We start from the raw sequence: 15750 nt of genomic DNA on the forward strand, positions 1-15750 counted from the left end.
TCAGGGTGGGCGTGGCCCCCAACCTGCAGTGGGTTAGAAGTCGGAAGACGAGCCCTCACAGTGAGACCTGCAGGCTGTGGTCGCCACATGTGAAGAACTGGAGGCCAGCACTAGCCCACGAGGCTGCCACCGCCAGTCCCTCTAGCACACACGCCGGGGGCCCGCGTGCAACGCCTTGCGGGCCCCACTGGAGCAGTGAGAGGCTGCGGACCCCACCCCGTGCCATCTCTCCCACCCGGCCGGTCTGCGAGCCGTGCGCCAAGTCTGGAGAGGCTTCCCCTTCTTGCCCAGCCCCAGCGCAGTGCTGAGACCCTCAGGCTGCAGCTCCCGTGAAACGAGAGCAGAAGGGCCATTTAGACGTCTCAGAGCGAGGGTGGGGACTCAGCTTTGTGGCTTCACAGCTTGTTTACACCCCACTTCCACTGTTCAGACTGGTGCTGGAGAAAGACCACAGGGTCACAGGTAGGTATGGGAGCAACGGGGGCAAAAGAGACCCCAGGCTGCCAGGATACAACCCTTTGTTCTCTTAGGGAGGACGTAGGGCCCGGAGAGGGAGTGACTGGTTGAGGACCGCAGAGCAAAGACCACAGAAAAACATCTCTGAGGGGTGTGGCCACCGTGTCCGGCAGCTGTGCCGCGCTGACCCTGCCCTCACGTCAGTCTTGTGTGTTCCCTGCTTCAGCCAACCCCTCTCCAAGGGAGGCTGGTTCCTATCGGGGCGAATGGGATTCATCAATCTCAATATGGAGGCTGGTGTGCTCGTTGCTACTGAGGTATCGTTAGAGCTAGGCTGTTTTAATGGACGGAGCTAGGAAACAGACACACATAACCTCGTATATGTGACCATTATAAAGCCCTGCTATAACTAATGCTAATCTAACCTCTTGCAACTGCTCTCCCCTTCCCTCCTCAGTGTCTGTATCTCCTTTCTCCAGTGGGGAAAACTGTGGGTCCCAATAATACTAATCACTGCTCAGTTATTTAATCATGTATTCAGTTACATAATACAAAAATAATTCTAGAATTCTACACCATACTACTGCAAAAAACAACCTACTAGTAGCTTTCAGAATTCTTTGCAGTTATTTCTGTCTTTGGCCTAAGCACATATAACGAAAGTATCGTATTGATATTTCAATCTACTTGGCCTGGTTCTTTTTATTTCTCCTGTGTGACTGTAGTGTTCATTTGAAACACAGTGAAGTCCATGCCCTTATCTTTGTATTCAATTTTAAATGTTTTAAGCCCAACCTTGTTTATTTTGTTTTATTATTGAATATATAAAAAGTTCCCAAATCGCAGCTGTCCAAAATGTATACTCAGATGAGTTACTCTTCCTTTTATCTTTCCACTATTTCAAACCAGACCCATCACTGGCTAATAGAGCTCACCTCTCTGACACCCCTGTCCCCATCTTGTGAGCCCAAGGAATCTCATCACAGCCAGCCAGGTTTCTGTCACTGAGCTTACCGACCACCCACTTAAATTCCAGCCCGTGGGAATGCAGCACTTCTTTCCCAAGAACATAATTAAAAGTAAAATTAAAGCAGAAATAAATAAGAGCACTGATTTCAGTGTTCCTGGGAGGTCGCTGCTCCTGCCTTCTCTGTGCAGTGATCCCTTGGCATCCCGGTCCTCGGGGCTCTTCGGGGACAAACCCGGGTCTGGATGGGGGTGGCCTGGGGCAGAGCGGCTGCCAGATCGACAGCAGTACATGAGCGAGGCTGAACAACACTGAAAGCCTAGTGGGTTTAGGAAGGCAAGCAAAACTTTTAAATCCGGCTCACAGAGAATATTTTCTTTCCCTTTATCAACGCTCAGCTAGTGCCTTCTGGGTTCCATCCTCCGCAGGCGCGCTGCGTAGAGACCGGTTTCAGCTTAGTAACTGACCGCTCACGTTTTCCATTGGCCAGGGCGCCCACGGCCCACTGGCGCAAGACGCCATTGGCTAAAATCCTTGTCCGTCTGTTGGCCAATTCCGCGCCTCTGTGTTGCCGGGAGACAGCATCCTGCCCAGCAACGGGAGGCGAACAATTGCCGTTGGCCTAGGTGCTGAGGTTGGCTGGGGCGGTTCCCGCTGCGGAGGCGGCTCCACTGCGGCGCTTTGGCTCAGTCCCCGTCCCGGGTCCCAAGGGGTGGAGAGCTGGCGGCGCGGAAGGCGGAGGATCTGCAGGGTCCGCCGTGTGGGCGCCCCAGGGGCGGCTTCGGGCTGGCACTTGGGCCCCGCAGCGGGGGTTCGCCGTTGTCCCGGGCTCAGGGCGGCAGCCCTACCCCGCGCTGACGCCGCACCGCGAGGGTCTGTGCAGCAGGGCTCGGACTGGGGCGGGTGCCGGCCTGCATGGCCCCTCCCCCCGGCCCCAGCAGAGTCTGTTGCCCACTTCCTTAAAGATAGGAATCCTTCCGCCACTTCCCTGGCCCCTCGGAGTTTCCAGGGTCTTTTGTACTTCTAGCCACCTATGATGGAAATTCCTGTGTCAGGCCAAGTCCGTTCCTGCGAAGCTTCCTTCCTCTGCCTGATCTAACAGATGGGTCATTTGTCTTCTTGGCTTTGTTTTCCCTGTTATTTTGTGATTTTTGCCCCATTTTCTTCCTCAGCTTGCAATTGACATGTAGGAACATATGCCACCAAATTAAAAATTTTCACTGATGTATATTTAAATTTTATTTATTATTATTCTCACCTACAAATTTTTTTAATATATTGTCTCTCAATTCATGGTATAGCAAATTGGCAGATTTTCATTTCTAGAGGGCATTTGACACAATTTGTACATTTTTTCTTACAGGAATTGATTTACTTATTTCTAAATTTTTCTCACCTATATTTCATCACCTATTGTCACTTAAAGAAAAGCTTTTGTGCTTCTTGTAGGATGGCTGGGCTTTTCTCAGAGACTGGGTAGGGCTGGGGTAGAGGAGGTTCGAGGTGGGAAGTGGCATGTGTACATTCCCAAAACGGCTTTTATAAAAAGAATAGTTAAGAATCACTAGTAGAAGTGGAATATACATCAGTAATTATTGAACTCAGTGAAATACCATTTACCTGTGGCTTCCCTTTAAGACTTAAGGAGTCTATGTTGCCACGGTATCTGGAATTTATCTGAATCCTGTGTTTATCAAAATCCTGATTTTGTAGTCTCTGGATTCTCCCTCAATGTCTCTGGTCACTCAGAGTTTCTTGTTTTCCTTAACTCTTGGACATTCACAGGAATTTCTCTGGAATGGGGACACTTTCCTCTCTGTTACAGCAGTATTTTCCCAGGAGTTTCCTGATTCTATTTTCACAGATCAATGTTTTCCTGATTTGGGTTACTTTTGTGATTTTATCTCACTTTCCACCTCAATTTATAATTAGATTTGGGATACAAATGACAAAGTATACATTTGTAAGTAAATATTATATTCATTAGAATACTAAACCACCCTGACAGTAAACAGGTAACAATCTTTTTAATGGTTCCATTAAAATTAAACAGAATCTCTTCAACTAAAACTTCCTAGCTATCCTCAAATAATGTTAAAAACCATCCCATCCAAATATGAATTGCCTTAAAATGTATGTTTTTTTTAAAAAAATATTTATTTACTTGGCTGCACTGAGTCTTCGTTGTGGCATGCGAGATCTTCGTTGCGGCATGTGGGATCTTTAGTTGCGGCATGCAGGATCTAGTTCCCTGACCAGGGATCCAACCCAGGCCCCCTGCATTGGGAAGCGTGTAATCTTAACCACTGGACCACCAGGGAAGTCCCAAAATGTATGTATGTATTATTTTTTTATTTTATTTTATTTTTTTTGTGGTACACGGGCCTCTCACTGTTGTGGCCTCTCCCGTTGTGGAGCACGGGCTCCGGATGTGCAGGCTCAGCGGCCATGGCTCACGGGCCCAGCCGCTCCACGGCATGTGGGATCTTCCCAGACCGGGGCACGAACCTGTGTCCCCTGCATCGGCAGGTGGACTCTCAACCACTGCGCCACCAGGGAAGCCCTGTATGTTGTTTTTTTTTTTGTTTGTTTGTTTTTTTGCGGTATGTGGGCCTCTCCCGTCGCGGAGCACAGGCTCTGGACGCGCAGGCTCAGCGGCCATGGCTCACGGGCCCAGCCGCTCCGCGGCATGTGGGATCTTCCCAGACCGGGGCACGAACCCGTGTCCCCTGCATCAGCAGGCGGACTCTCAGCCACTGGGCCACCAGGGAAGCCCTGTATGTATTATTAATAGTAAGATTTTGGTAAGTCAGTGGTGTTGGTGAATGTTAAAGCTTGGTGTATTTGGGAAATTGGCTTCTGAAAAGTGTGTTTTCATTGAATTGATCAGGGATAGCATATCGTGTTCACTAGTTATGACGGGAGTGGCCTTCTAGAACAGATGACTACACTAATACAATAAGCACCTCTGCAGAATAAGGAGGCGATCTTTAGATAATCTTTAAAACTGGAACTCTTCCTTGGAGCGAGGGTGCATTACTCATAGAGTGGGAGCTCTCCTGCCTCAGCTCTGAGCACTAGAGTAGGTATTTCCTACCTGTCTGGCATTTCCTACCTTGCTTACGGCCATGTCTGACCTCAAGTGCAGTTGACCATTCTTGAGGCCAACTCTTACCCTCCCCACTCTGGGGTCACACAGCCTCAGGACCATCCAGGAGTCTTTGTTGTCTTGGGTGCCCCCGAGGCCTCTGTTCCCACTGCCTGAGTTGCGGTTGCTGTGTGCACATGGCTTGGCCTCTCCCGTAAAGTCACAGGCTCTGTGGGGAACAACAGCATCTTGTCCACTGTCCTGCCTTCCTGGTAGCACAACTTCCTGACGACCACTTATGGAGAGTGTCTTCTGTAAAAGCAGAGTACTTGGTGGGGATGATGCATAGAGGTAAACTCGACCATTGATTTTACCAGGGTGGTGGGACCTACATACAACATCTGGTGTTGATGGCCTATGATTCTTTGTGAGATTATAGCCACGCTGAAACCACCCTATGGGTAAACATGGAGTTGGCTATGAACCCTAGTCTCAGTGACAAAGAGTAGACAAAGATAAATGTCTCCTTCCTCGAGGTGTCTCTGATTTCTTTCCGTCTTCCAGATTCTCTCTCATTAAACTTTTCCTCAGAAGGAAAAGTATTTTTTCTCAGTCAAGCGTCTCACTTTGTAAGTCTTATACATGAGTGAATTTTAATTTCACCCTTTATAGCCTTCAAAATAACTCTTAGTTTTCATTCTGCAGGGTTTTTTTTTAATTTCTTAGACTGTCAGATATTAATCACCTGAGGCATGGTTTCCTCGGCCCAGTCTAATCTAATCTAGGTATCGGCATCCAGTTGCCCTATGTAGAAATGACCAGTTAGTGACAGGATGGCTCTGCCTTTGTGTGTGTTTGGCCCACATCTGCAAGAGCCACTGCTTCCTTTCAGACAGCATGCGTTTCCCATCCATGCTGAATGCATTTAGATATTTTCCAATGGCCTTAAGCCAAGCAGTCTGCGAATTTACTAATGAAACACCAGATTCATTAGTATGTAAATTATGGGTTCATTTTTACGCCCAATTGTAAAGTTGGCTTATAAATTCATAAGCTTAATTCTGTTTTAGAAAGCTATTATTTTTTTGTCAAGAAAGTTAAAAGCTCTTACAGTTTGAGTCAGGTTTTTTTTCTACTGCTGTGTTGACCTTTAAGTGATACACAGATACTGAACTTAGGTTAAACCTACAATTTGTTGAATTTTACATATGTATATACCCATGAAAATATTAAAAAATTTTTTATTGGGGTATAGTTGCTTTACAATGTTGTGTTAGCTTCTGCTATACAACGAAGTGAATCAACTATATTTACACATATATCCCCTCCCTCTTGGGCCTCCCTCCCACCCCCCCACGCCACCCAGCTAGGTCACCAACTGAGCTCCCTGTGCTATACAGCAGGTTCCCACTAGCTATCTATTTTACACATGGTAGTGTATATATGTCATTCCTCATCTCCCAATTTGTCCAACCCTCCCCTTCCCCCGTGTCCACACGTCCATTGTCTATGTCTACGTCCCTATTTCTTCCCTGGAAATAAGTTCATCTGTATCATTTTTCTAGATTCTACATATATGTGTTAATATACAATATTTGTTTTTCTCTTTCTGACTTACTTCACTCTGTATGACAGACTCTAGGTCCATCCACCATTGGGTCTCTACAAATGACGCAATTTTGTTCCTTTTCATGGCTGAGTAATACTCCATTGTATATATGTACCACATCTTCTTTATCCATTTATCTGTCGATGGACACTTAGGTTGCTTCCGTGTCCTGGCTATTGTAAATAGAGCTGCAGTGAACATTGTGGTACATGACCCTTTTTGAATTATGGTTTTCTCAGCATATATGCCCAGTAGTGGGATTGCTGGGTCATATGGTAATTCTATTTTTAGTTTTTTAAGGAACCTCCATACTGTTCTCCATAGTGGCTGTATCAATTTACATTCCCACCAACAGTGCAGGAGGGTTCCCTTTTCTCCACACCCTCTCCAGCATTTATTGTTTGCTCTTCATTTTCTAGTTGCCTAAGGTGGTATCTTAATGATTTTGGATCTTTTTTCTTTTCTAATATATTCATTCAACACTATAAATTTCATTCTAAGCACTGCTTTCACTGCATCTCACAAATTTGTTGTTGTTGTTAATTTTTATATCAGGTTCAGCAGCTGAGAAATAGCATACTTATATATATATATAATATATATTTAATTGGGGTATAGTTGCTTTACAATGTTGTGTTAGTTTCTGCTGTACAGCAAAGCGAATCAGCTATATGTATATATATATATATCTCCTCTTTTAAGTTGTACTTTCGCTTTCATTTAGTTTGAAATATTTAAAAATTTCTCTTGAGAGAGTTCTTCTTTGACCCATTTGTTATTTAGAAATTGTTTTGCTTGTTATTTAGAATTGTGTTGTTTAATCTCCAAGTGTTTGGAGATTTTCCAACTATCTGTTGGAAAATTTCCAGTTTAATTCCATTGTGGTCTGAGAACATATTTTGTATGATTTACTTTCCTTTAGATGTGTTCGACTGTTTTATTGCCCAGAATGTGGCATATCTTGGTGAATGTTCCAGACAAACTTGAGAAGAATGTGATTTCTGCCCTGATGGGATGATGTAGTCTGTAAATGTCTATTAAGTCCAGCTGATTGATGGTGCTGTTCAGTTCAACTATGCCCTTCCTGGATCTGCCCATTACTGATATGCAGTGTTGAAACCTCCAAATATAATACTGGATTAATCTATTTGTCCTTGCAGTTCTATCAGTTTTTCCCTCACAGATGTTGATGCTGTGTTGTTAGTGTATATACGTTAAGGATTGCTATATCTTCTTGGAGGTTTGAATCCTTTAGCACCATGTAATGCCTCTCATTATCTCTGATAATTTGCCTTGCTCTGAAGTCTGCTTTGTCTGAAATTTATGTAACTACTCTCACTTCCTTTTGATTAGTGTTAGCATAGTATAACTTTCTCCATTCATTTACCATTAATATATCTGTGTCTTTATATTGAAAGGTTTCTTGTAGCTGACACAGAGTTAGGTCTTGGGTTTTTCTGGTTTTCTGTACTGCTTCATGGTTTTTTGTTTGTTTTGTTTTGTTTTTAATTCACAAGGACAGTCTCTGTCTTTTAATTGATGTAGTTAGACCATTAACAAAGTGAGTATTGATATAGTTAGGTAAATATCTACCATATTTGTAGAATGTTTGTTACTGTTACTGTTACATATTTGTTACTGTTTTCTATGCATCGCCCTTATTTTTTCCTTACTTATATTCTTTTCTGCCTTTTTTATTTTAATAGAGCATTTTATAAGATTCCATTTTTCTCCTCTCTTAGCATATCAATTATACTTAAAAAATTTTTTTTGTAATGGTTGCCCTAGAGTTTGCAACAAACATTTACAACTAATGCAAGTTCATTTTCAAATAACACTGTACTGCTTCATGGTAACACAAGAATCTTATAACAGAATATTCCCAATTCCTTCTTCCTAGCTCTTATTACAGCTATAATTACTGACTACATTGTTGCTCTTACTTTGAACAAAATGTTACCTCTTTGAAGAATAGAAAAATAAAGGTTTTTGTTTTACCTTCACTTATTCCTTCTCTAACTCTTCATGTAGATCAGAGTTTCTAACCTTTATCCTTTTCTTTCTCTCTAAAGAACTTGTTTTAACATTTCTTGCAAGGCAGGATGACTGGCAACAAATTCTCTCAATTTTTGTTTGTCTGAAAAAGTCTTTATTTCTCCTTCACTTTTGAAGAATAACCTTGCAGGGTATGGAATTCTAGTTCAGTGTTTGGTTTTTTTTTTTTCTTTCAATACTTTCAATATTTCACTCCACTCTCTTCTTCCTTGTGTGGTTTTTGAAGAGAAACCTGATGTAATTCTTATGCTGATTCTCAATAGGTGAGGTGTTTTTGGCTTTTGTTTCTTTTCCTCTTACTCACCTCAGGATTTTCTCTTATTGTTCTGTCTTCTGCATATATGACACGTCTAGTTGTAATTTTTTTGGTACTTATCCTGCTTGGTGTTCTTTGAGATTCCTGTGGTTTGGTGTCATTATTTTGGAAAATTCTCGGCCATTATTATTTCAAATATTTTTTTCTGTTTTTTTCTCTCTTTCCTCCTGTTGGTATTTCCTTTACATGTTAGTCCATCAAAGTTCTTTGATATTCTCTTTCATTTAAAACTTTTTTTCTCTTTGCATTTCTGCATTGGAAGTTTGTGTTGGCATAGTTTTTCAAGCTCACTGATTCTCTCCTTGGATGTGTACAGTCTGTTGATGAGCCCATCAAAGGCATTCTTGATTTCTGTTAATGTTTTTCTCCAGCACTTCATTTTGATTCTTCCTTAGAATTTCCATTTCTCTGTTTATATTACCCATTTGTTATTGCATGTTGTCCACTTTTTCCATGAGGGCCCTTATAATTCCAAAATCTCTGCCGTGTCTGAGTCCGATTCTGACGCTTACTCTCTTCAAACTGTGTTTTTGTCTTTTAGTCTTCCTTGTAGACTTCTGGTTGAAAGTGGAACATGATGCATTGGGTAAAAGGAATTGAGGTAAATAGGCTTTTAGTGTGAGGTTTCATGTTTATCTGGCTAGGAGGCAGGTTGCTTATTGTTTCCTATAGGTGTAGGTGATGATAGAGACTAAAATTTCCTCTTTGGTGTATTTGTTTTTGTCTCCCCTGTTGTCCTTGGGTTTCCCTAGAGACTACTTCTTTTTTTTCTTTTTTCTTTTTTTTTGTGGTATGCAGGCCTCTCACTGTTGTGGCCTCTCCCGTTGCAGAGCACAGGCTCCAGACGCGCAGGTCCAGCGGCCACAGCTTACGGGCCCAGCCACTCCACAGCATGTGGGATCTTCCCAGACCAGGGCACAAACCCGCATCCCCTGCATTGGCAGGCAGACTCTCAACCACTGCACCACCAGGGAAGCCCAAGAGACTACTTCTTAAGTAAGGCCTGAGCTCTGCAGTTCTTGCAGCTGTAACCCCCTCTTATTATACAACGTCCCTATTGGTGTATTGTTAATGTGTGGGGCCGGGGAAGCAGTCTATCCGCTTATGATTAGGTCTCAGTATTTATTTAGTCTGTACTCCTGGGCTGTGACCTTTACAGTGCTTCTCAGATTGTTCTATTCCAAGCTCCCCCACCTCAGGTGAGACAGGAAGGCTAGAGAAGACTGGAGTTGGGTATTGCCCTTCCCATGTGTGGCAGGCAGGCTGGAGGAGGCTGAGTTGGGTTCTCTCCTTCCCCTCTGTCAAGTAGGCTCCAATAAAACCCCAGTAGGTTAGGTTCTGGTGGAATAGTTTCCCTTGAGGGCAGACTTTTGTGAAGGAGAACAGAATACTCTGGGTATATTCAAAATTTTTACTTTTCTCCTGCCCCTACCAGGAGCACAAGGGGGTGTTTGGTTGCTGGGAGTAAAATTAACAAAAGTGTGAGGACCCCTCTAAGACTGGCACCCCCTGGAGTTTTTAACTTTCAAGCTTGTCCACACTGAGCCTCTGGCCATTTTCCAATTAACATGTAAGTTTTAATATCCTGGTACTGGCTCCAGTAGTGGCTTCTGCTCTGGTAAGTTTTGATTCCCTGTATTTTTCTATCTCTACAATTTTGGGGTCAATTATCTGTTAGATCTGAGAAGAGCTGTTGATTTCCAGCTTCTTCAGCTTTTTTCTTGTTGTGAGGCTGGGAGAGATAACTTGAAGCTCCTTACACCTTGGACTGGAATCTGGGAGTCAGGTTTTTGTTTTTATAGGATATGGGTGGGCATGACAAGTTTGCCTGCAGGTCAGATTGCCAGCTACAGCTGTTGAATCAGTGCTGGATGAGGGGGCAAAAAGCGCACTGGCTGCCCCATGAACTCCCTGTACCTCCCAGGGTCTAAGGGTCACCCTGCTCCAAATCACCAACATTGTTGCTCTCTCTTCACTGCTACACAATCAGCGTATTCAGAAGTTACCACTTTATCTTTTCAACAATTAACCCAAATTCATGCCCAGACTTTTCACATGAAGGTGTGGATTGGGACAAAGGCATTTTTCCAAAATTTTCAGAGACTCACTGTATCTCCCACTTTGCCCTATGTGGGCCAGTGAAAGGGAAATCAGAAAGCAGTGTACCCAGCCAAGCGATTATTATTCTCATGATTCAAGACTGTGTCACTGCAACAAGAAAATTCAGCTGAACGAACCAGAATTAAATGTTATTTTCATCCCTTATGATTCCTTCTGGATAGCCACCTGCAAGGGATAACACTCAGGCTTGCCCGTTGTTGCTCGAGGGTGAAACAAGGAAGCACCATGCCCAGGAATGGTCAAGGTGGATACCTAAATTTTTAAAATAGTCTGTATAACCTCACATATCTCCCTACCACTTTTTCTTGAACATTATCCAGGAATCAGGCAAATGGAGATGATCCCTATTTAGAAACAGCAGAGATCGGTAACTGGGGTAGACAGAATAGTGGCCTCCAACTATGTCCACTTCCTATTCTCTGGAACGTACATGGCAAAAGTGACTCTTCATACGTGAATAAATTATGAACCTTTAAATAGGGAGATTACTCTGGATTATCCAGGTGGGTACAATTTAATCACAAGGATCCTTATAAGCGAAAGATGGAGGTACTAGACAGTAACAGAGATACAGCCTGGTAAGAAAGACTCAGCGGGGCACTGCTGGCTTTGAAGATGGACGAAGAGGCCATAAGCCAAGGAATGCTGGAAAAGACTGGAAACGGATTCTCCCCGAGAGCCTTCAGAAGGAATCCATTCTGCCAATACCTTGATTTTAGCCCAATGAGACCCATTTTGGACTTCTAACCTCCAGAACTGTTAAATTTGTGTTGTTTTAAGCCACTAATTTGCAGTAATTAGTTACAGCAGTAATGGGAAATTAATACAGTAACCAAACAACCCAACTCAGGTGAGTAGAACAGGAAATGATGGAGTTTGGCAGGTCCCTTGATTACCTTGCTGCTGGGGCTACACCAGCTGTGATCCCAAGAACAGGGCTTCCATTTGAACAGAAAGGCCTGATTAGCCAGGCACCTACTGCCCCCAACACCCAAAGAGTCTGCTAGGGTGCTGTGATTCGCTTCTTTTCCCCCTAAACCAAATTTCTTCAGAGGAATTTTAAATTCTGGCCTTTCCTGTGTCCTGAATCTGAGACGGACAGGAGAGATGCGCTTTTTTAAGACTAAGTTGACATGGGCCTCTGGCCTGAGTTAGCTCACTGTCCCCGAGGTCTGGAAGCCTGTCACCCAAGAAGCCTGGGCTGTTCCTTCGGCTCAATGTCATCCTGGTTCCGCAGCAGGTCGGCCTTGTGTAGACTAACACAGGCCCTCCAAACACTCCTGATGCCAGGCTAGGCCCTGGTTCAGAGAGCAAGTGCAGTAACCTCAGTCCCCCACGAAACAATACTGGAAAACAGTCTCAGAGAAAGAATGGTTACATTTTTTTATCTGAAGAAAAAAAGGTAAATACTACAAATGATGTTTAAGTTACACAAAGGAGTACAGAGCGAAAGATGTCTCCCTTACTACCTTGACTTCTGCTCTCTCTCACGAGGCAGCCACTGCTATTTTCTGTCCTTTCACATTATTTTTATGAGCGCACGAACACATCTGTCCTTTCTACTTCCATCTCGAGGTCCCCGTCGGTCAGGCATGGCCTTGTTGCTCTGAACCGCGCAGCCCGGGGCCGCACGGCGCCCCCCCGCGACTCGGCATCTGGCCGACCCGCACCTGCACTCCCACGCGCCCGGCACGGACGACCCCAGGGCATCCTCCCCGGGCACACACACCGCAACGCCGCTAGACCCCAGGAAGCGGAATCGCTGAGCCACCGAAACGCGCGTTTAAAAACGAAAGACAGCACCACCCCCTCCAAGAGGTGCAGACCCGCAACCGAGATGCTCGCGCTCTCCAGAGCTCTCCCAGGGCACTACCAACTTTCCGATCGCGGGGAAATTGGCACCCGAAAGTTTCGACTTGCGTTTACCTCGTCATCTGTAAGGCGGGCCGTCCCTTTGTATATCTAAACGCCCTCTGCACTTCCAACACCGCTTTGGGAATTTGCTTCGGGGCCCAACGCCCAAATCACTCCGTCCCTTTTGCCCCGACTTAACATGGCGCTGACCGCAGCTACTTCCGAGATCCTGGAACACCAAATCGTCCCGGCCAGCATCAAAGAGGGCGTCCAGCCCCGCAGCCTCCAGTGTGCGCACGCTCTGCTCGCCTCCACGCGTCCACTCTCGAAGGCAGTCCGCCAGGTTCCGCTCTAGCCGCCGCGCTCGGTGGTTGCCACCACCAGCCAATCGCAGGGCCCGGACGCCGCTGGCCCCGCCTCACGGATCAGCTGAGGGATCCGAGATGTCCGTTGACAGCGGCGGCGGCGGCCGCGCGGCCGGTTCCGGGTTCGGCGCGGGGTTGGGGGTAAGAGGGCGGCGGGCGCGGGCGGCCGTCGGGACCCGGGTGGGGGGCTGGCGGCGCGGGCCGCGGCGGCGTGGCGCGGGCGCCGAGGAGGAGCGGCGGGCCGCAGCCTCTGCCTTCGCGGGCCGGGTCTCACCCGACGTTTCCGGGTCTCGTCAGATGTGAAGCCGATGGAGCGGCCGGGGGAAGGCGACCAGCCGCCGCAGCAGCAGCCGTGGGGGAGGCTTCTCCGCCTGGGCGCCGAGGAGGGCGAGCCGCACGTCCTCCTGAGGAAACGGGAGTGGACCATCGGGCGGAGAAGAGGTGCGGGGCGGGGAGCGGGCATGGGGGACGTGGGACGGACTGGGGGCGAGCCGGGGACGGGTCCGGGCACGGGGGCGGGGACCGGGGACCCGGGATGGGGGCGGCCGACGGGGTTCGAGTGCTGGGGGACTGGAGCCGGTACCTGAGAGCGGGGGCTGGGCGAGACCGGGCCCACTGGGCTGTGGGAGGCTCCTGGGCGCGGCGCGTTCTGCTGCCCGGTTTTTCCGGTGGAATGGGCCGTCGTGTAACAGCTGCCGTTTATTCACGTATTGATCGGCCCAGTTACTTCTGCGTGTTTCATGCAGGTTATTTAATTTTCACTGCAACGTTATGAAGTAGGTGCAATAATTTATCCCCTGGAATGCGGTTTTCTCAAGGGTATTACTACCCAAAGCATCTTCTCTGACCTTAATGGAGTGAAATTAGAAATAAGTTAGCAGAAGGAACACCGGAAAATCCACAGATATGTGGAAATTAAATAACACTCTTAACCCACCAGTGGGTCTAAGAGGAAATCAAAAGGGAAATTAGAAAATACTTTGAGATAAATAAAAATTTAATGTACCAAAACTTAGAGGATGCAGGTAAGCCTTGCTCAGAGGGAAATTTATAGCCGTAGGCAGCTACATTTAAAAAAAAGATCTCAAGTCCCAGCTCCTAGAATAGAGCTGCTCAAATATTTGTTGATGTAATGAACGTGGGAAGCTACGGCCTTGAAGAAAGTCCTGTAACTAGTGAGAGGAAGAGCCCTGCCCCGCCCCCCACGCTTGCTGCCTCTAAACTCCTAGCGGCCATCTGATGATTTAACCTCCCTTGTAGCTTTCCTACTGGGAGTGAAGTGCACTGATCAGGCCAACAAAAATATTTCGTTTTTCTGCAAATTAATAAGTTGTCACACTGACTTTATACTTTAAGCAAGAGATAATGAGAAAGATTAGTGTTTAAAAGCAAATGTTCTTTGGTTTCATTTTACCCATCATCATGCACCTGTACCTGTTTTTGGTTGGGGTTTTTTGGGGAGGCAGTCTTAAATCCCAATATCAAGTTAATTTTTTTTTTTTTTACAACTTTAAAAATATTTACATATCATTAGAAACTTTTCAAGATGTATTGTCTTTATTTGGTGTGAATGGAAGTTTGGTGAAGAGCAGAAGCCTGGAGACCACCACCCTCACGCCCCCTAGGCCACCAGCATCACCACCACTGCATAACCTGCTTTGGGCCAATTTACCTTCCGGTGCCTTTGTAGCTACTTCATGGGGTCACTGTGAAGATTAAAGGAGATCGTGAGTGAAGTGCTTAGAAGGAGCCTGGCTAAGAGTTAGCACTTAATGTTAGCCATTGTTGTTATAACACAACACTGTAGTATCATTTTACATGCTAATACAAGGAGCAAAAATGTGTTGTTGAGTTGATTCTTAATGGAAGTCCTTTCCTTGAATATATTAACCTTTCCAGCAAAACGTAGTTTGCCCGGGCTGCCATAACAAAATACCACAGATCACGAAGCTTAAACAGCAGAAGTATATTTCTCACAGTTCTGGAGTCTAGGAAGTCCAAGATCACGGTGACAGTCAGTTTGTTTCCTGGTGAGAACCCTCTTCCTGGATTGCAGGCAGCTGCCTTCTCGCTGTGTCCTGGCCTGCTGGACCAAGAGATCTTTGGCGTCTCCCTCTTATAAATGCCTCAGCCCTATCAGATTAAGGCCCCACCCTAATGATGTCATTTAACTTTTATCATTTACAGGCCTTCTTTCTAAATACAGTCACTTTGGGGGATAGGGTTTCAGGTTGTAGAACTAGATTTATTTTAAAACTATTGCACGCCTGCTACATACAAGGCCTTATTTTGAGGAAAAGGGAGAGCTGAGTTGACGTGTGTGGAAGGATGCAGGGGTTCTCGCCTTCCCAAAGAGCTTCCCATTCTCAGGGAGTGGCAGAGATGTGTACCAACCATGGAGAGAGTAACCAGCTGAACGACAAGCAGGGCAAATACCAACAGTAGAACTTTAGCAAAGGTATTTCAGTTCTCAGTTGGAATGCAGATGTTCAGGTGTGGAGAAGCCTAGTAAAACCCCACTCCAGTGACAAAGCCTGGTGACCAGCCTGGGTCTGGGGCTGCAAGGAGACCATCTAAGAATGCCGTCTAAGGGGAATCACGCTGTATTGTAGCACAGTCTTTGGGTCTGGCTGCCTTCCCTTGGTTGGTGCTTTTGAGGTTCATCCTTGGCAGTTACATATATCAGTAGTTTGTTCCTTTTTGTTGCTGGGTGATGTTCTGCAGTGTGTTTATTAATTCACCACCAGTTGACGGGTACCAGTACTGCTTCCCACGTTTGGTTTTTAAAAAATAAAGATACTGTAGGGAATTACCTGGCGGTCCAGTGGTTAGGACTTTGTGCTTTCACTGCCGAGGGCGCGGGTTCAATCCCTGGTCAGGTAACTAAGATACTGCAAGCCGCGGGGCACGGCCCAAAAT

The 15750-nt window shown here is 45.8% G+C and overlaps 1 protein-coding gene and 1 long non-coding RNA gene across 5 annotated transcripts in view; one reads left to right on the top strand and one right to left on the bottom strand.

Moving 5' to 3' along the window:
* The window catches only part of LOC149747532 (uncharacterized), a 35427-nt gene extending 20416 nt beyond the window's left edge, over positions 1-15011 (bottom strand). The window contains exons 1-3 of one of the 2 annotated variants that reach the window (XR_016387443.1): positions 14504-14997; positions 13415-13679; positions 1-13235 (exon numbers count right to left, since the gene is read on the bottom strand). The exon at positions 1-13235 is cut by the window's left edge and continues 20394 nt beyond it. This is a non-coding gene — a long non-coding RNA (uncharacterized LOC149747532). Of the gene's footprint in view, positions 13236-13414 lie in introns of both variants that reach the window. The other variant, XR_016387444.1, reaches the window with a different exon arrangement.
* Positions 12908-15750, top strand: part of CHFR (checkpoint with forkhead and ring finger domains) — a 22672-nt gene continuing 19829 nt past the window's right edge. Inside the window, exons 1-2 of one of the 3 annotated variants that reach the window (XM_089894295.1) lie at positions 12908-12972; positions 13129-13272. In XM_089894295.1, the coding sequence (XP_089750421.1) occupies positions 13140-13272 (133 nt within the window). In that variant the 5' untranslated portion in view covers positions 12908-12972; positions 13129-13139. Of the gene's footprint in view, positions 12973-13115; positions 13273-15750 lie in introns of those variants that run through there. The other 2 variants (XM_089894296.1, XM_089894294.1) reach the window with 2 other exon arrangements.

The sequence above is a fragment of the Delphinapterus leucas genome, chromosome 14 (assembly GCF_059928025.1).
Source record: "Delphinapterus leucas isolate spDelLeu-1000000601 "Yukka" chromosome 14, BTC_Dleu_Yukka2, whole genome shotgun sequence".
Classification (NCBI taxonomy): domain Eukaryota; kingdom Metazoa; phylum Chordata; class Mammalia; order Artiodactyla; family Monodontidae; genus Delphinapterus; species Delphinapterus leucas.